This window comes from Notolepis coatsorum, assembly GCF_963971535.1.
Source record: "Notolepis coatsorum genome assembly, chromosome: 16".
Taxonomy (NCBI): domain Eukaryota; kingdom Metazoa; phylum Chordata; class Actinopteri; order Aulopiformes; family Paralepididae; genus Notolepis; species Notolepis coatsorum.
In genome coordinates this window covers 12641648-12655857 of record NC_140180.1, presented here as the reverse complement: position 1 = coordinate 12655857, position 14210 = coordinate 12641648, and the positions used below count along the sequence as shown (strand labels likewise).

General features: G+C 43.2%; 1 protein-coding gene across 1 annotated transcript in view; it reads right to left on the bottom strand.

The window, feature by feature from the left end:
* The window catches only part of LOC311242884 (uncharacterized protein), a gene marked incomplete at both ends in the record, with an annotated part of 157494 nt that overhangs the window by 62780 nt on the left and 80504 nt on the right, over window positions 1-14210 (bottom strand). Inside the window, one exon of the mRNA XM_084331948.1 lies at window positions 6194-6777. Coding sequence (XP_084188074.1) covers window positions 6194-6777 — 584 coding nt within the window. The remainder of the gene's footprint in view (window positions 1-6193; window positions 6778-14210) is intronic.

Here is a 14210-nt window from a genome sequence, read left to right as displayed (position 1 = left end):
AACCATCAAACAGACGACCAAATAAAATGACGTAGGTGCGTAATACATGAAGCAGAACAGTCAAAAGATAAAAGGCTGGGTGACAGACAGTTGCAGGTGTGTGTAAACAACTCTGCGAAGGGGGGGGGGGGGGGGGGGCGTGTCCCAACGGTGTCACTGTGTACCGTAGGCGGCGTACAAGGTTACAACTCAAAACAACCCTGACTCTAAACAATACACGTCTCCTAACTGTACCAATGGCGACGATTTAAACACCGACTTAAATGTCACTTTCTGTGCTCAACGACGTCATTGCGCAAAGGGGGGGGGACAGTCTCACGGTCCCTTGGGTGTTAACAGCTCTAAGTATTACGTTGAGGGATTATTCAGTCTGTCTGACATCACTCCCACCTTAAGTTTCCCTTCGCCGGCTCCCCGTCGAATTTAGAATTTCAGTTTAAGGTTCTGGTTATCACCTACGGAGCACTCCATGGTCAAGGCACCTGCGTGCATCTGCGACCCACTGCGTCCCTTACACCACGAGTATACATCGCTCAGGTCGTCTGACCAGGGGTAGTCAAGACCGGCTGTCCCCCCGGTCTAGATTAAAGACAAAGGGTGACCGAGCCTTCGAAACCGTGGCCCCCCCAGGCTATGGAATGCTCTGCCCTTGGACCTTAGATCTGTGGTCTCGATAAACACGTTTAAAAAGCAGCTAAAGACTGTGTGCTGTTCAACTATGGCTAACTATGTCTGTGTAAATCTTCTTTGTGTTTTTATCAGTTTTTTTTCTTTCACGTTTTTTTTATTACTTTCTTTTTAACATGCTGCTGCTATCCTTGTCTTCGGCGATCAGACCCCTCACACCTCAACTCAACAGCTATTGACACCTGTCTGTTCGACAGGGCCCGATAGAGTCGCTCTATTTTTGGCCGAGCGACCGGACATGATGTGGTGATGTGCACACAATTCACACGTCTTGTAAACGCCGCTCGAGAATTCATACCACGTGGAGGGAGGGACGTTTGGAAGGTCATAGAAAGTAGATTTTCTTTTCCTATCTAGCTCATGGAATGAACTCCAGCTGTCCTTAACGGAACACGCCAACTTTTGGGGAACTTAGCTTATTTGCCATCTACCCTGGAGTTAGACAAGCAGATACATACCCTTTTCTTCTCCGTGCATGCAGTAGGCTTAGGGAACAGCCGCACCGTTAGCCTAGAGCCTAGCGTCATTCACTGGAAGTAGGTGTGCCAGTGTAGCCTATAGTCCCCAACAGTCACGAAAATACACTCCAAATACAACTCCAAAACGTCCCTGTAAACATGTTGTGACCTGTGTATTTACCACGTGGAGAAATAAAAACCTTTGTCAATCAAGTTGTACGTGTTTTAATTGATTTGTTATCCGTGTCTTATTGTTATGATTTGATATGCTATTTTTCGCTGTGTGTGCCTCGTGCTGTTTGATGTCCACTCGACGTGACTCTAAATGAGGGAAACCTCAGTTGCTTTTTAGAGTTTAAATAAAGGTCTGAAAAGAAATTAAATTAAATGGACCCGTCTCAAGCCCCGCCCTCTTTGTCCGAGGGAAGCGACAGTTGTGTTTTGGAGGGAAAAAAGTAGGAAGTAGATTTTCTTTTCCTTCTCATGTGTGACTTTGTGGCGAAGCGCAGTATATACAGTAGATTCAGTCGCACTCCTCTGGCACAACGGTCACTATGGGATTCCATTTGGGGATGGAAATATCAATATGGACATGGAATATGGAATAGGTCGCAGTGTAGGATACATGTGAACTGTCAAGACTCTCTCCCTCCCTTATCAGCATGACACATACATATCCCATAAATAGTAACTGTAATGGGGCTGTCGCCTGTGGAGCAGAGGTTGTAGGACCTGAAGTTCCCCTGGAACCTGTCGTCGTAAAAAACGTCATTTATAAACCGAAACCTTAACCCTAACCCTAACCTAGGCCTTCAGAACACTGAACACTAATCTCTCCACACACAGACACACACACACACACACACACACACACACACACACACACACACACACACACACACACACACACACACACACACACACACACACACACACACACACACACACACACAGACACACACACACAGACACACATACACACACACACACACACACACACACACACACACACACACACACACCACACATCCTCACTTACACTCTCTCACATGCCTGAGATATATTTTTATTTATATATATATTTGTATATTATTGTATATATTACGCATTGCCTTTATTCTTAACCCTTTCACTGCCACACTACCAAAACGGTTAACCCTTTCACTGTGACCGTCGGTTGTGTGATAGTAAAGGGTTAACCTTCTGTCGTGTGGCAGGCAGTGAAAGGGTTAAGCTTGGCATTGTATTTTATTCTTATTACTTTTTGATCATGTCTACTCCATTTTATTTTATTATCTATTCTATTTTATTACTTGTATTTTTGCGAGGCGGGCATTGGCCACCTACATTTCACTGCATGTCTCGTGTATGTATGTGACAAATAAAACTCTTTGAATCTAGAACCTTACTGGACACCTTATTGGTACCTCTAACCCTGAAAATAAATATAGACAGAATGCCTTTTTGTTCCCACAACAGGGTGGAAAGGAACCCAACCTGAGCATGACATGAGAGCAAATATGTGTGAATATGGGCAATTAACCGGTCGGTAGGATCTTAGGTGACAAAGACTATTTGAGTCGATTAGTCATTTATTATAGTTTCTGAGATTAATTCACTGGTTCCAATTCAACTGAACTCGTTTCATGAAACACACTGAAACAAGTGACGATATCGTGAAACAAGGTCGGTATCTCTGTCTGTTTCAAGATCATGTTGCTTGTTTTGAGAAAATCAGACAAATAACCTTGTTGATATCATGACAGGGAAAATACATCTTTGGCAGATAATTTTTTCACTTAATTAAATTAAAGGAAAATAAGACTCGGAAACAGCATTCGTATTTCTGAATGCAACAGGCCTTAGAGGGGCGGGAGGTCGATCGGATTGACGTTTGGATTGACATCAAAAAGTACCCGCGCATTGGAGGACAAGGTTCAAAATCTAATTGTATTGACATTTCTTTGGTGTTTGCCTCATGCAGAGTGACATGCCTCATGGATTAGGTCTTTTTTTTTCAGAAAGAGAAAACAATGGATTTCTTCTAAACTAAAAGAAAAAGAAAAATATTTTTGTGAATTTGTTTGGCACACCATACTCATAAAAGAAAATTGTGGGAGGGGCGGCTAGGTGGTGTAGCGGGCAAGGCGCTCGCCACCAATGCGGAAGACGCTGGGTTCGAGCCCAGCTCTCTACATTGCTATCACCTTGGCTGGTCGTTCATACTAACACAATTGGCAGTGTTAAGGTGCTCCCATAGTCGAGCAGACTGTACACAGAGCAGACTCCGCGGAGGTCCACTGGACTCTTTGAGCTTTCATAGTCGAGTCCTACATGTCACGCGCCAGTTTACACAATTGTCCCCACGCTGTTCAACTTCTGTCATGTCGTCGTCATCCGATGTCAAAATAAAGAGTATGTTATCTCCGTTTCCAATATTTCGATAATAAAACGGGCAGTTTTACGCACTTGAATAACAGGTATATAGGCTTGAGGTGGACAGCGCGTGGTGCTGAAATGACAAACACGCATTGCATGAAATAAAAGCACCAGTTTTATTTCAAAATATTGGAAACGGAGATAACATTCAGGGGGGTAGTGTGATCAGGGGGGTAGTGTGATCCTTCCACACGTTACACCCTCTCAGTGAGAGTCCGCGCTGCCAGGTGAAAAGAAGCGGTTGATTGGCTACACGTGTGTCGGAGGAAGCATGTGATAGCCTCCACTCTCCCAGACCGACTGTGGGGGGTAAGTGCGCAGCAACCAGGAAGGGGATTGGGAATTGGCATAACGACTAACATTGGGATGGGGAGAAAAACTATGGGATCTTAAAGACTCAATACAATACAAATGGTTATAGAACCGATAGGGCATACAGAAGACCCTCATCTGCACCTTTGTTTACACTGTATTTTTCTCATATGTCTATATTCAGATCTAATTCTATTGCCTATATTTATGTATTTCTACTATTACCCTGCCCATACCTGTACCTCCGCTCCCCCCCCCCCCCCCCCCCCCCCCATGGTTGCTATGACGCCCGCATTTCCCCAAGGGGATCAATAAGGGAATATCTTATATTATCTGATCTAATCAAGTGAGAATTCTACTCATTAAACCTTTCGGCACCTTTCACTGCGACAATAACCCTTTCACTGCCACACAGCAAAGAGTTAACCCTTTCACAACCACACTACATACGGTTAACCCTTTCACTACCACACTACAGACGGTTAACCTTAAGATGGAGACATTTTGACTTATATATAGTCCTGTCTCCGGAGGGTCAGAGCGGACCGTGACGTTCCAGGAAGCCTCTAGCTGGGACCCTCTGGAGCGACGTGGCGAGAAGAGAGACACGGGGGCCCCAGCGTTCTCACGAGAGAATGTTCCACGGTGCGCGCGAAGGAGGAAGCGCTTCCTCTGACGGAACCATCGATCTGCTGCTGGTGAGCAAGGAAGTCGTTCTGATGACGGTTTAAACAGACAAAACTGACCCCGTCCTGCTGCTCTCATCCTGGTCTCACCATTCTAACTCACAGCCAGGAAGTAACACACACACACACACACACACACGCACGCACACACACACGCACGCTCACACACGCGCTCGCCGCTACCCTTAAATCCTTGGACTCTGTCCATCACTCTGTCCTCAGATTCATCACTAATGATATACTCGACACTCTAAACCAATTTTTCTCAAACTTTTTCTGTCAGGCCCCCCTTTGGCGGACCAAAATATTTTGGCCCCCCCCCCTCGCCCCAACAAAATAGTCATGAAATGGGCCATGTTTAAATGTATTGAAATAACACCAATATCGTGACCTTTCAAATTGGCCCTATATTTTGTTTTCAGAGCTGTCATGGATGAAAAGCCAGCTTCTCACAGATACTGTATGTGGTGCTGAATGGTATCAACACCTTATCTGCTGCATCGTGAGATACTTGGTGGGCCATGAGATGAGATACTTGGTACTCAGCACCACACTCTGAAACGAGCTCTCCAGGTGGTATCAGATGAGATTTCAAAGAGTTCTTCCAAGAGTTTGGATGGAGATGTGTCGGGGAGCTTTGTCTCAATGTTGTCTGTAAAGGTTTTTTTTATCCAGAGTAACTTGGTGATCCTTTTCTGTGTTTTATTAAATAATGATTTTCAGATTTTGAGAAATGGTATTTTCATGGAGAACAGTGCAGCTGCAACAGATAGCACTTTAGTGATAATTTTCTGTAATCCCCCCACTTTGAGAAACACTGCTCTAAACTGTGTCCTTGGTTGGTCCTCTTGGTTGGTCCTCGGCTGCCCCCTTCCCTCCCTCGAGTCCCTACATTCCACCAGGGCCTTGAGGAGGGCGAGGAAGATCATGGCAGACCCCGCCCACCCGGGGTCACAACCTCTTCACCCTGCTTCCCCACGGCAAGCGGCTACGCCTGCCAATGACACTGAAAACCCGCCACAGACTCAGTTTCTTCCCCTCAGCATCTCGAATAGTAAATTTGTAAGGCCCTTATTGGTAAGCTACTTCCGTATACTATATCATTATTGGAATGGAATTTTGGAACCTATGGAACCCGTTCTTAACTCATTGACTGCCACGCTGTTTTCTCGTCTCTACTCAATGGCACCAGCGTTATTGACCATTTTAGCAATGTTTGCGGACCCATCGTGTGTTCTGTATTATAGCTATGGAGACAATAGTATGGCTCATTTGACAGGCATTGTTTATAGTCCAACATTGACGAACCAAATACTTCCAAATGAAAGGTATCAAATAAAATGGACCTGTCTCAAGCCCCGCCCTCTTTGTCCGAGGGAAGCGACAGCTGTGTTTTGGAGAATCAAGAAAAGGGGGCGGGCTTGACATAGGCCAATCGTCCGCTGCACAGATGGATGCATGGATGGACGGACGGACGGACGGACGGGAAACCTCAAGATGCTCACAACAAAAACAGACACAGAGAGAGAGAGAGAGAGAGAGAGAGAGACACACGAACGAAAACCAGACACCAAACGTGTGGGAACGACGACTTACTGGGGGGCGACTTACTTGAGTACGTGCGTGGACCCGTTGATCTGCGTGGCCGTGCACGGCGGCCCTCCCCCTCCCCCGCCCCCCCGCGACCCCAGGATGGACGGCCGCCGGTACCTCTTCCTCCCGCAGCAGAGGATGATGAGGAAGGCGCGGCGGAAGGACTTGTTGAGGAAGGCGTACAGGATGGGGTTGAGCATGGAGTTGATGTAGCCCAGCCACAGGCAGGCCGCCCACAGCTTGTCGGGCACCGTGTAGTCTATGAACGGGTCCACCACGTTGGTGACGAAGAACGGCGCCCAGCAGAGGCAGAAGCAGCCCATGATGATGCACAGCGTCTTGGCCGCCTTGGTCTCCGTGCGCATCCGGTGGTTGCGCTTCTGGGCGGCCGAGTCGCCGATGCCGCCGCCGCCGGCCCGCTGCAGCATGCTGATCTGGAGGGCGTGGGCGCGCGCCGTGACGTAGATCCGCTGGTAGGCCAGCACCATGAGGCCCAGGGGGATGTAGAAGGCCACCACGGAGCAGGTGAGGGCGTACGGCTTGTTCACCATGAAGACGCAGGCGGTGGAGTTGCTGCCCTCGCTGTAGCGTCGCTCCTCGATCTGTTCGGGGGAGGGGGGGGCGGGGGGGGGACACACACACAGAGAGAGAGAGGAAAACGGCGGGGTGAGAGCAGGGTTCCCCACAGACATCGCAAAATGAAATTCAATGACTTTCAAGTACTTTTCCAAGCGCTATTTTTTTTCATTTTAAAAGGGCATTTAAAAGGATACAATTCACTTTTAAAGGTAAACTCCAACATTTTGGGAGATTTGCTTACTTGCCATCTACCCTGGAGTTAGATAAGAAGATGCATACCTTTTTCTTCTCTGTGCATGCGGTAGGAGTAGGAAGACGTTGGGAACTAGGCTAATGTGGAGGAACCTACTTCCAGTGACTGACGGTAAACTATAGGCTAACGGTGCGCGTCTTCCTACTCCTACTGCATGCACAGAGAAGAAAAAGGTATGCATCTTAACGCTCCAACATTTTGGGAACCCTGGAGTTAGACAAGAAGATGCATACAGAAGATGCAGTAGGAAGACGTTGGGAACTAGGCTAATGTGGAGGAACCTACTTCCAGTGACTGACGGTAAACTATAGGCTAACGGTGCGTGTCTTCCTACTCCTACTGCACGCACAGAGAAGAAAAAAGGTATGTATCTTCTTGTCTAACTTCAGGGTAGATGCCAAATAAGCTAATTTCCCAAAATGTTGGAGTTTTCCTTTAAATGCTGTTTTTATATATATCCAATATTTATGGCTTAAAACCAATTTCGGACAATTAGTTATACTTTAAATTAAAAAAAAAAGGATATTTCTTGATTCAGAACACCTTAATCATGGATGAACAAAACTTTCAATGGGAATGGTTGATTTTAATTTCAAGGACTTTTTAAGCACATTGTTAAAATAATTGGCTGTTTTCAAGGAATTCCAGGCCTCGACTTTTTTTTGGTAAAAAAATCAAGCACTTTATGCACTTCAAGGACCTTGTGCAAACCCTGTGAGAGATACGAGGGTGCAACGTGGGCATCGGTGTTGCCAGATAATTTTTTTTTTGTATTTAATTTTTTTATTATTTTTTAAACAAACATATAAACAAACATGACAACACACGATAAGATATACAAGCATTAATTAACAGTGCATATCCAATGAAATCACCATTTAGTTAAATGTCTTATACAGGATATACCCCTAATATCTGTTATCTAGTACCCTACACACATATGCTCTAGCTCGTACCCCCCCCCCCTCCCGGACCCCCCATTGGATAATCCATCCATTATAACTTGTTCCTACCAGACACTACCTTTATATGCTAGCTTTTATTCTCTCCACCACTTCTAACCACATTGTCATTTTGGATTCATTGAGACCCAAAATTCTTGCTGTAGATATTTCTTGATAAATCACATCGAGATATGTAATAATCCAGACCTTCCGGCACATTTTTTCCGGTTGAAACCATCGTGATGCTATCAGCTTTTTAGCCACTGTGATACCAGATAAAACCAATCTCTTTAGCTGTGGATGTACTGTACTGCACACTCAAAGACATCATTCAGCAGTAATACAGAGGGGTGTACAGGTATATTCAGAGTTAAGAGATTTGATAATTGTTGGGTCACTTCTTTCCAGAATATCTTAACTGGTGGGCAGTCCCAGTACATGTGCATAAATGTCCCCTCGTCCCCATTTGTACATAAGGAGCATTTGGGGTCTTGTTTAAGACCCATTTTGTTCAGTCTTATAGGAGTTAAGTATGTCCTGTGAATATAGTTAAGATTGATTTGTTGATGGTCCGGGTTCCTTGATGCAAGTCGAACATTTGCCCAGGCTTCTTGCCAGTCAAAATCTATCTCTCCTCCAGACTGAGTCTAGATGGAGGGTTTCATATGAGGATGTTAGTAATTGATGATAAAAATCTGAAACAAAACCTCTCGATGTCTCTCTTTCATAGAAGAATTTGTGGTATCTGTGGTGTACAATTGGTATCCTTAATGGAACACTGTGAGCCTTCAAACATGCCAATAACTGTGCGTAAAAATAATATGTGGACTTGGTGAGATTAAATTCTTTGCGTATTTCATCATAACTACAAAAATCCCGTTTGTTGAAAACATCTCATAATGAGTGTATGCCTTGCTTTTCCCATCTAGGGAATCGTATAGGTTGTTTTCCAATCAAGAGTGCATTGTTATTGAATAGATATTGAATTGAACACACACACACACACACACACACACACACACACACACGCACACATGCACACATGCACACACACGCACACAATAGCACTGCATAAACAGCATGCATCTAGAGGAGAAGGGAGGCAAGAAGCAGAGATAAAAGGTTTTAGGGGACAAGTGTAGAGAGGGGAGTTAATGTAAAACATCATTAGCCTACGTTAATGAATTAGCCCACGACCCACCTGCATTTTACTATGAAAACTACTGAGATAGTGGAAGGAAGGAAGGAAGGAAGGAAGGAAGGAAGGAAGGAAGGAAGGAAGGAAGGAAGGAAGGAAGGAAGGAAGGAAGGAAGGAAGGAAGGAAGGAAGGAAGGAAGGAAGGAAGGAAGGAAGGAAGGAAGGAAGGAAGGAAGGAAGGAAGGAAGGAAGGAAGGAAGGAAGGAAGAGAGACAGATATAAAGAAAGAAAGAGAGATAAAGAAATAAAGAAAGATGTTCTGTGTCTAAATTGGATACTTTTTTGCTGTGACTTATAACGTGACAGTGACATATCATTGTATGCAAACACAAGGAAACTTATTAGGAATGTTCTCTGGATATAGACTTATTAGGAATGTTACTGGGGATTGACATTCAGAGACGTAAGCGTGTGTGTACAGTACACACATTCATAAACCTCACACAAACACACACACACACACAAAGCCAATTTACCGACTGCAACACGGGAGAAAAACTGTATGAAACAGTATGAAAAACAATACAGTCGCCGCAAATAAACTGGGCAATTAATCATGTACGCAACGAGCGGCTGGGGCAGTCTGCCCGACGACCTGAAGGCCTGTGGCACTGCCATCTGCAGAACCTCTGCTCTCCGGCGAATGTCATTTCCATAGTGTTCCATAGGTCCTGGGGGAGAGCTGTATCTCCTGCACCTCAGCATTAATCAGTGTCGAGGTGACATCCTCTGTTTGTTATTCCTCTATCATAGGAAACCCATTATGTGCACCTCGGTTTCCTACTCCACTGCCATCTCCTTCCTCCTGTGTAGTAAAACGCCGCCAGGCGTTTGTTAAGGACTTGAATGGTAAACCATACTATATATACTACCATTATGTATATATATGTCTAACAGTAGCTCAGGAGGTAGAGCGGTCGAGTGGTAGAGTGGTCATCTGGTAATCACAAGGTTCCCGGTTCGATTCCCGCTCCTCCCGGTCAGGGTGTCCAAGTGTCCAAGACACTTACTGTAACCCCCCCTAACTGCTCCCGATGAGCAGGTTGGCACCTTGCATGGCTGCCGCCGCCGTCGGTGAGTGGATAAGTTGTAAAGTGCTTCACCGTTCATCAAGTGTTACACCGAGCCATTTTGTTTTTGTAACCTGTCCTGTTGTACAGGTTATTGTGCCACCTGTGGTTCTAGTTGCTGATCTTTAACATTACAACTGGAGTCGGTTCCCATGCGGCTGTCTTGAGGCTGCCCACTGCTCCTAAGTGGTTAAAAAAACGGTCAAATTACAGTAAAATACCTTTTTTTATTTTATTTTAGGTGTTTTTACATATAATTCAATGTAATTTAACGTTCAAGACCATTAAGCAATGGAATAATCCTGTAAAAAAAAGTATAATTTCGTATTAAATCAATTTACAGATTACAACCTTTATTTAATGGTTAATATTTTTATCAAAGGTAATTTACTGTATTAGTATGGCATTTACACTTACAGTAAAAAAACGAAAGTAATCTGTAAAATGATACAGTGAATTTCCTGTGAAAAAACTGTCTTTTTTTACAGTGTAGGATGGGTGAATCATTTCCTCACAAGGGGTTAATAAAGCACAACTTATTACCATGCAATCTCACAGATGTTTAAAAGCATTCCGAAGTACTATAAGCTAGTCAAAAAGGGATTACGATTTAATATTTAATTAGACCTTAAACACCACGCCGTGCTCTCAAATTCGGTTTTGAAATGAGTGGATATGAATGTTTTATTTGTTTATTGAATACAAGTGCATATTAATACTGTATGAATTCAGCACAATGCCATTATTATGAAATATGAATAATAATAATAATAATAATAATAATAATAATAATAATAATAATAATAATAATAATAATAATAATAATAATAATAATAATAATAATAATAATAATAATAATAATAATAATAATAATAACAAAGATGATTTTACTGTAAAATGTGGGTTAATGCACTGGTTAAGAAGGTTAATCTCTTGTAGTGTTTGTCAATTTGCATTTTTCTTTCCTAATTCACTACCACTCTCCCCAGACAGAGCCATTGTTTTTAATATACTAACTAATATTCATTGGCAATGCAATTTGTGTGCCTTCAACGCATCAGATTGCACTCAAGACCGCACTCAAGTTCAACACTGTTTGATGAACAATGTTACTCTTAGCTGCCAGAGTTGTGCCCTTCCTGCTGACTTGTTGTACAGAACTTGCTTTGGATAAAAGCGCCAGATAAATGACTAAATTTAAATGTTAACCTGTTTCTACGGTAAAAGGAGAGAAGAAGACGAAGACGTCGTTTGTTTGGAGAATATCTCACTCGCCGTCCAAATTAATGAGCGGTCAGCCATTTTGGACGAATTATTACCGATACAAGGATTACAAATACATCTGTAAAACACAAATTTTCCGGGGGATTGTTATAAACTTTGGACCTGTACTGTAGATCAGGGGTTCCCAAAGTGGGGGTGGGGGTCGCCAGATGATTAAAAAAAAAATATATATATATATATATATATATATATAAAAAAAATATTATGCAGTCAGGCCACTGAACTTAGAAGCAGGCCAGGCCAGTGTTTCTAGTTGCAGCAGCGCAATAGTTAGATAACCTAGGTGGGGAACAACCAGGAGATCACTGCAACTCACACAAGTTTGATCTCAAATGACTACCTGGTAAAATAAAGGTTAAATAAAATAAAAATCTCTCTCTCTCTCTCTCTTGCTCTCAGACACACACACACACACACAAAGGGAGCCGCATGTGATTGGTGGAGGCGGGACCCTTACAAAAGACTGTTAATAAAAAAACTGTCTAATCATTGACACATGCTAGCCTGTAATAATCCCCCCCAGAAAAATCCACTTTGCATTTGATATATTGCAAATATATGCCATCACACACACTGGCATTTAAAGGGTTAGAATTATAAAAATGAATATGTGGTGTTATGATCAGGGCTGAAGTTGAATAAAAGATTGTATTTTTTTCAATCTGACATTACAAAAAAACAGAAAATCCATCAAAATCAGTGTTGTTGCTAATAATTTGTGATGCCATCACAAACACTGGCATTTAAAGGGTACAAATAAAAAAAAATCCTGCACCAGAATGCAGGAAATGAAGTCTTTGTAACAAAACATGTCCTGGTGGGGGACCCCCAGACCCCCTGCGTAAAAAGTGGCCTGACTGGGGCTATATTTTGCACTATATTTCCTGGCCTGAATGATTTCCCCAGTCCGGCCCTGGTTAAAAGCCTCCAATGCTTATTAGTGTGTGTGCGTTTGAACGTTTGCATGTTTCAACGTTTTTTTTACCTCCTATAATAGTGGGGCCCGGGGTCGCGGCTCTCTGGCACCGTTATTTGGGGGTCGCGGCCTGAAAAGTTTGGGAGCCCCTGCTGTAGATAAGACCTTTTCCAGCTCCTACCTCTCAGCTGGACCTCAAAAACAGGCATCTGGCAACAAGTAAACAAAACGTTGGGTAAGCTAAACTTTTCTTTCAGTGTGTTCAAACCTCTAACTCTATTACATTAGCACTCAGAGTGCTTCTTCCCCTGTTGTGGAAGAACGTTCAGAATGTTTCCTTTCAAAAGAGACCAGACTCATGCATGTGCTATAAGTGGTTCAAGTAATAAATCACAAACTACTTTGGGTATGCAATCGTCAGGCGTTTTATGCTAAATGTGCCCTCAGCATAAGGGGTTAATTGGCATGTCATTAACTCTCTCTCTCTCTCTCTCTCTCTTTATTTTGAGCTAAACTAAGTTGCATGAAGTCGACCCCCCCCCCCCCCCCCCCCCCCCCCCCCACACACACACACACACACACACACACACACACACACAGCCTTGTTTAACTGGGGGACATTGAACAATAAGATACTGAAAAAAATACATGAACTTTTTTTGCCTATTTTTCTCATCTATACCGCAGCCTGTAGAATAATATGTAGGCTGTGCCCATATACGATTTTGTTCTTCTCTGACAATAAGGCCTAATCTAATCTAATATTTGTGTGATGTTCTGAAAACAAAATGTATAGAGCCGAAAAAGTCTAACCATGATACAATGACGAATTCCTCATACATAGGCATGATAAACAGCCAAAATATGAAATTCATAGGCTGTTTTGCATGAATGAGGAAGGCGAAAGGACACCGCACATTCCAATAACGTAGTTTCCCCATGTCTGATCATTCAACGGACACAGCGGTCATGTCCGCCGTCAAAAGATACATATAGTAATTAATTTTCTCTTGATTTGAAGCAGTGGAAATATTTTCTATATATATTTAATATAATATTTGAAACAGTGTCTCCCCGAAAAGAAAAAAAAAGGGAAACGGAATGGGAAGAAAAGGCTCCTGTGTTTTTATTCAGTATCTAAGCAAATGGCCTGCGAGTTACCAGTAACCACGTTCGTATTTATCATATCATGACAACAGGAGAGACTCAGTCGTGACGACTCATGACAACTTTTGAACAGATAATTGATAAACATAAATCCTATTCCAGGAAGACGTGCTCCCAGTGCAGGATCGGAGGAGGAGTGGAGAGGCGCTCTCTGTGAACGAGGGAGAGGAGAGGGTGGAGTGAGGTGAAGTTCTAAAAGCTTCATTTTGATGTAGCTTATACCGTGGCGGGGGTTTGAAAGAAGTCACATACACACACCCCAGGGCTTTTCTCTGTCTCAGTGAAGCAGCCTGGAGGAGCATAATGGATGCTGATGACTGGAGCTGCCTAGAGACGGAGCCGTGCGTCAATGGAGCTCATAACAACTCAGATAATAACAAGCATCATTCAAGTATTACAAATATCTGTGCCCTTCTCATTATCCGTGCTGTCCCGAATACATATTCAAATGTGGGCTCATCCCTAATCTATCATAAATCCTCATGAGACCATTTCATAGAAATTATAAAAAATAATTCAAACATACACACATAATTTTACTTTATAGTAAAACACAGAGCCAAGGTCTTGAAATTACCACCAGTCACTAACCAAATAACCAAATACTGGTAAATTACCACCAGT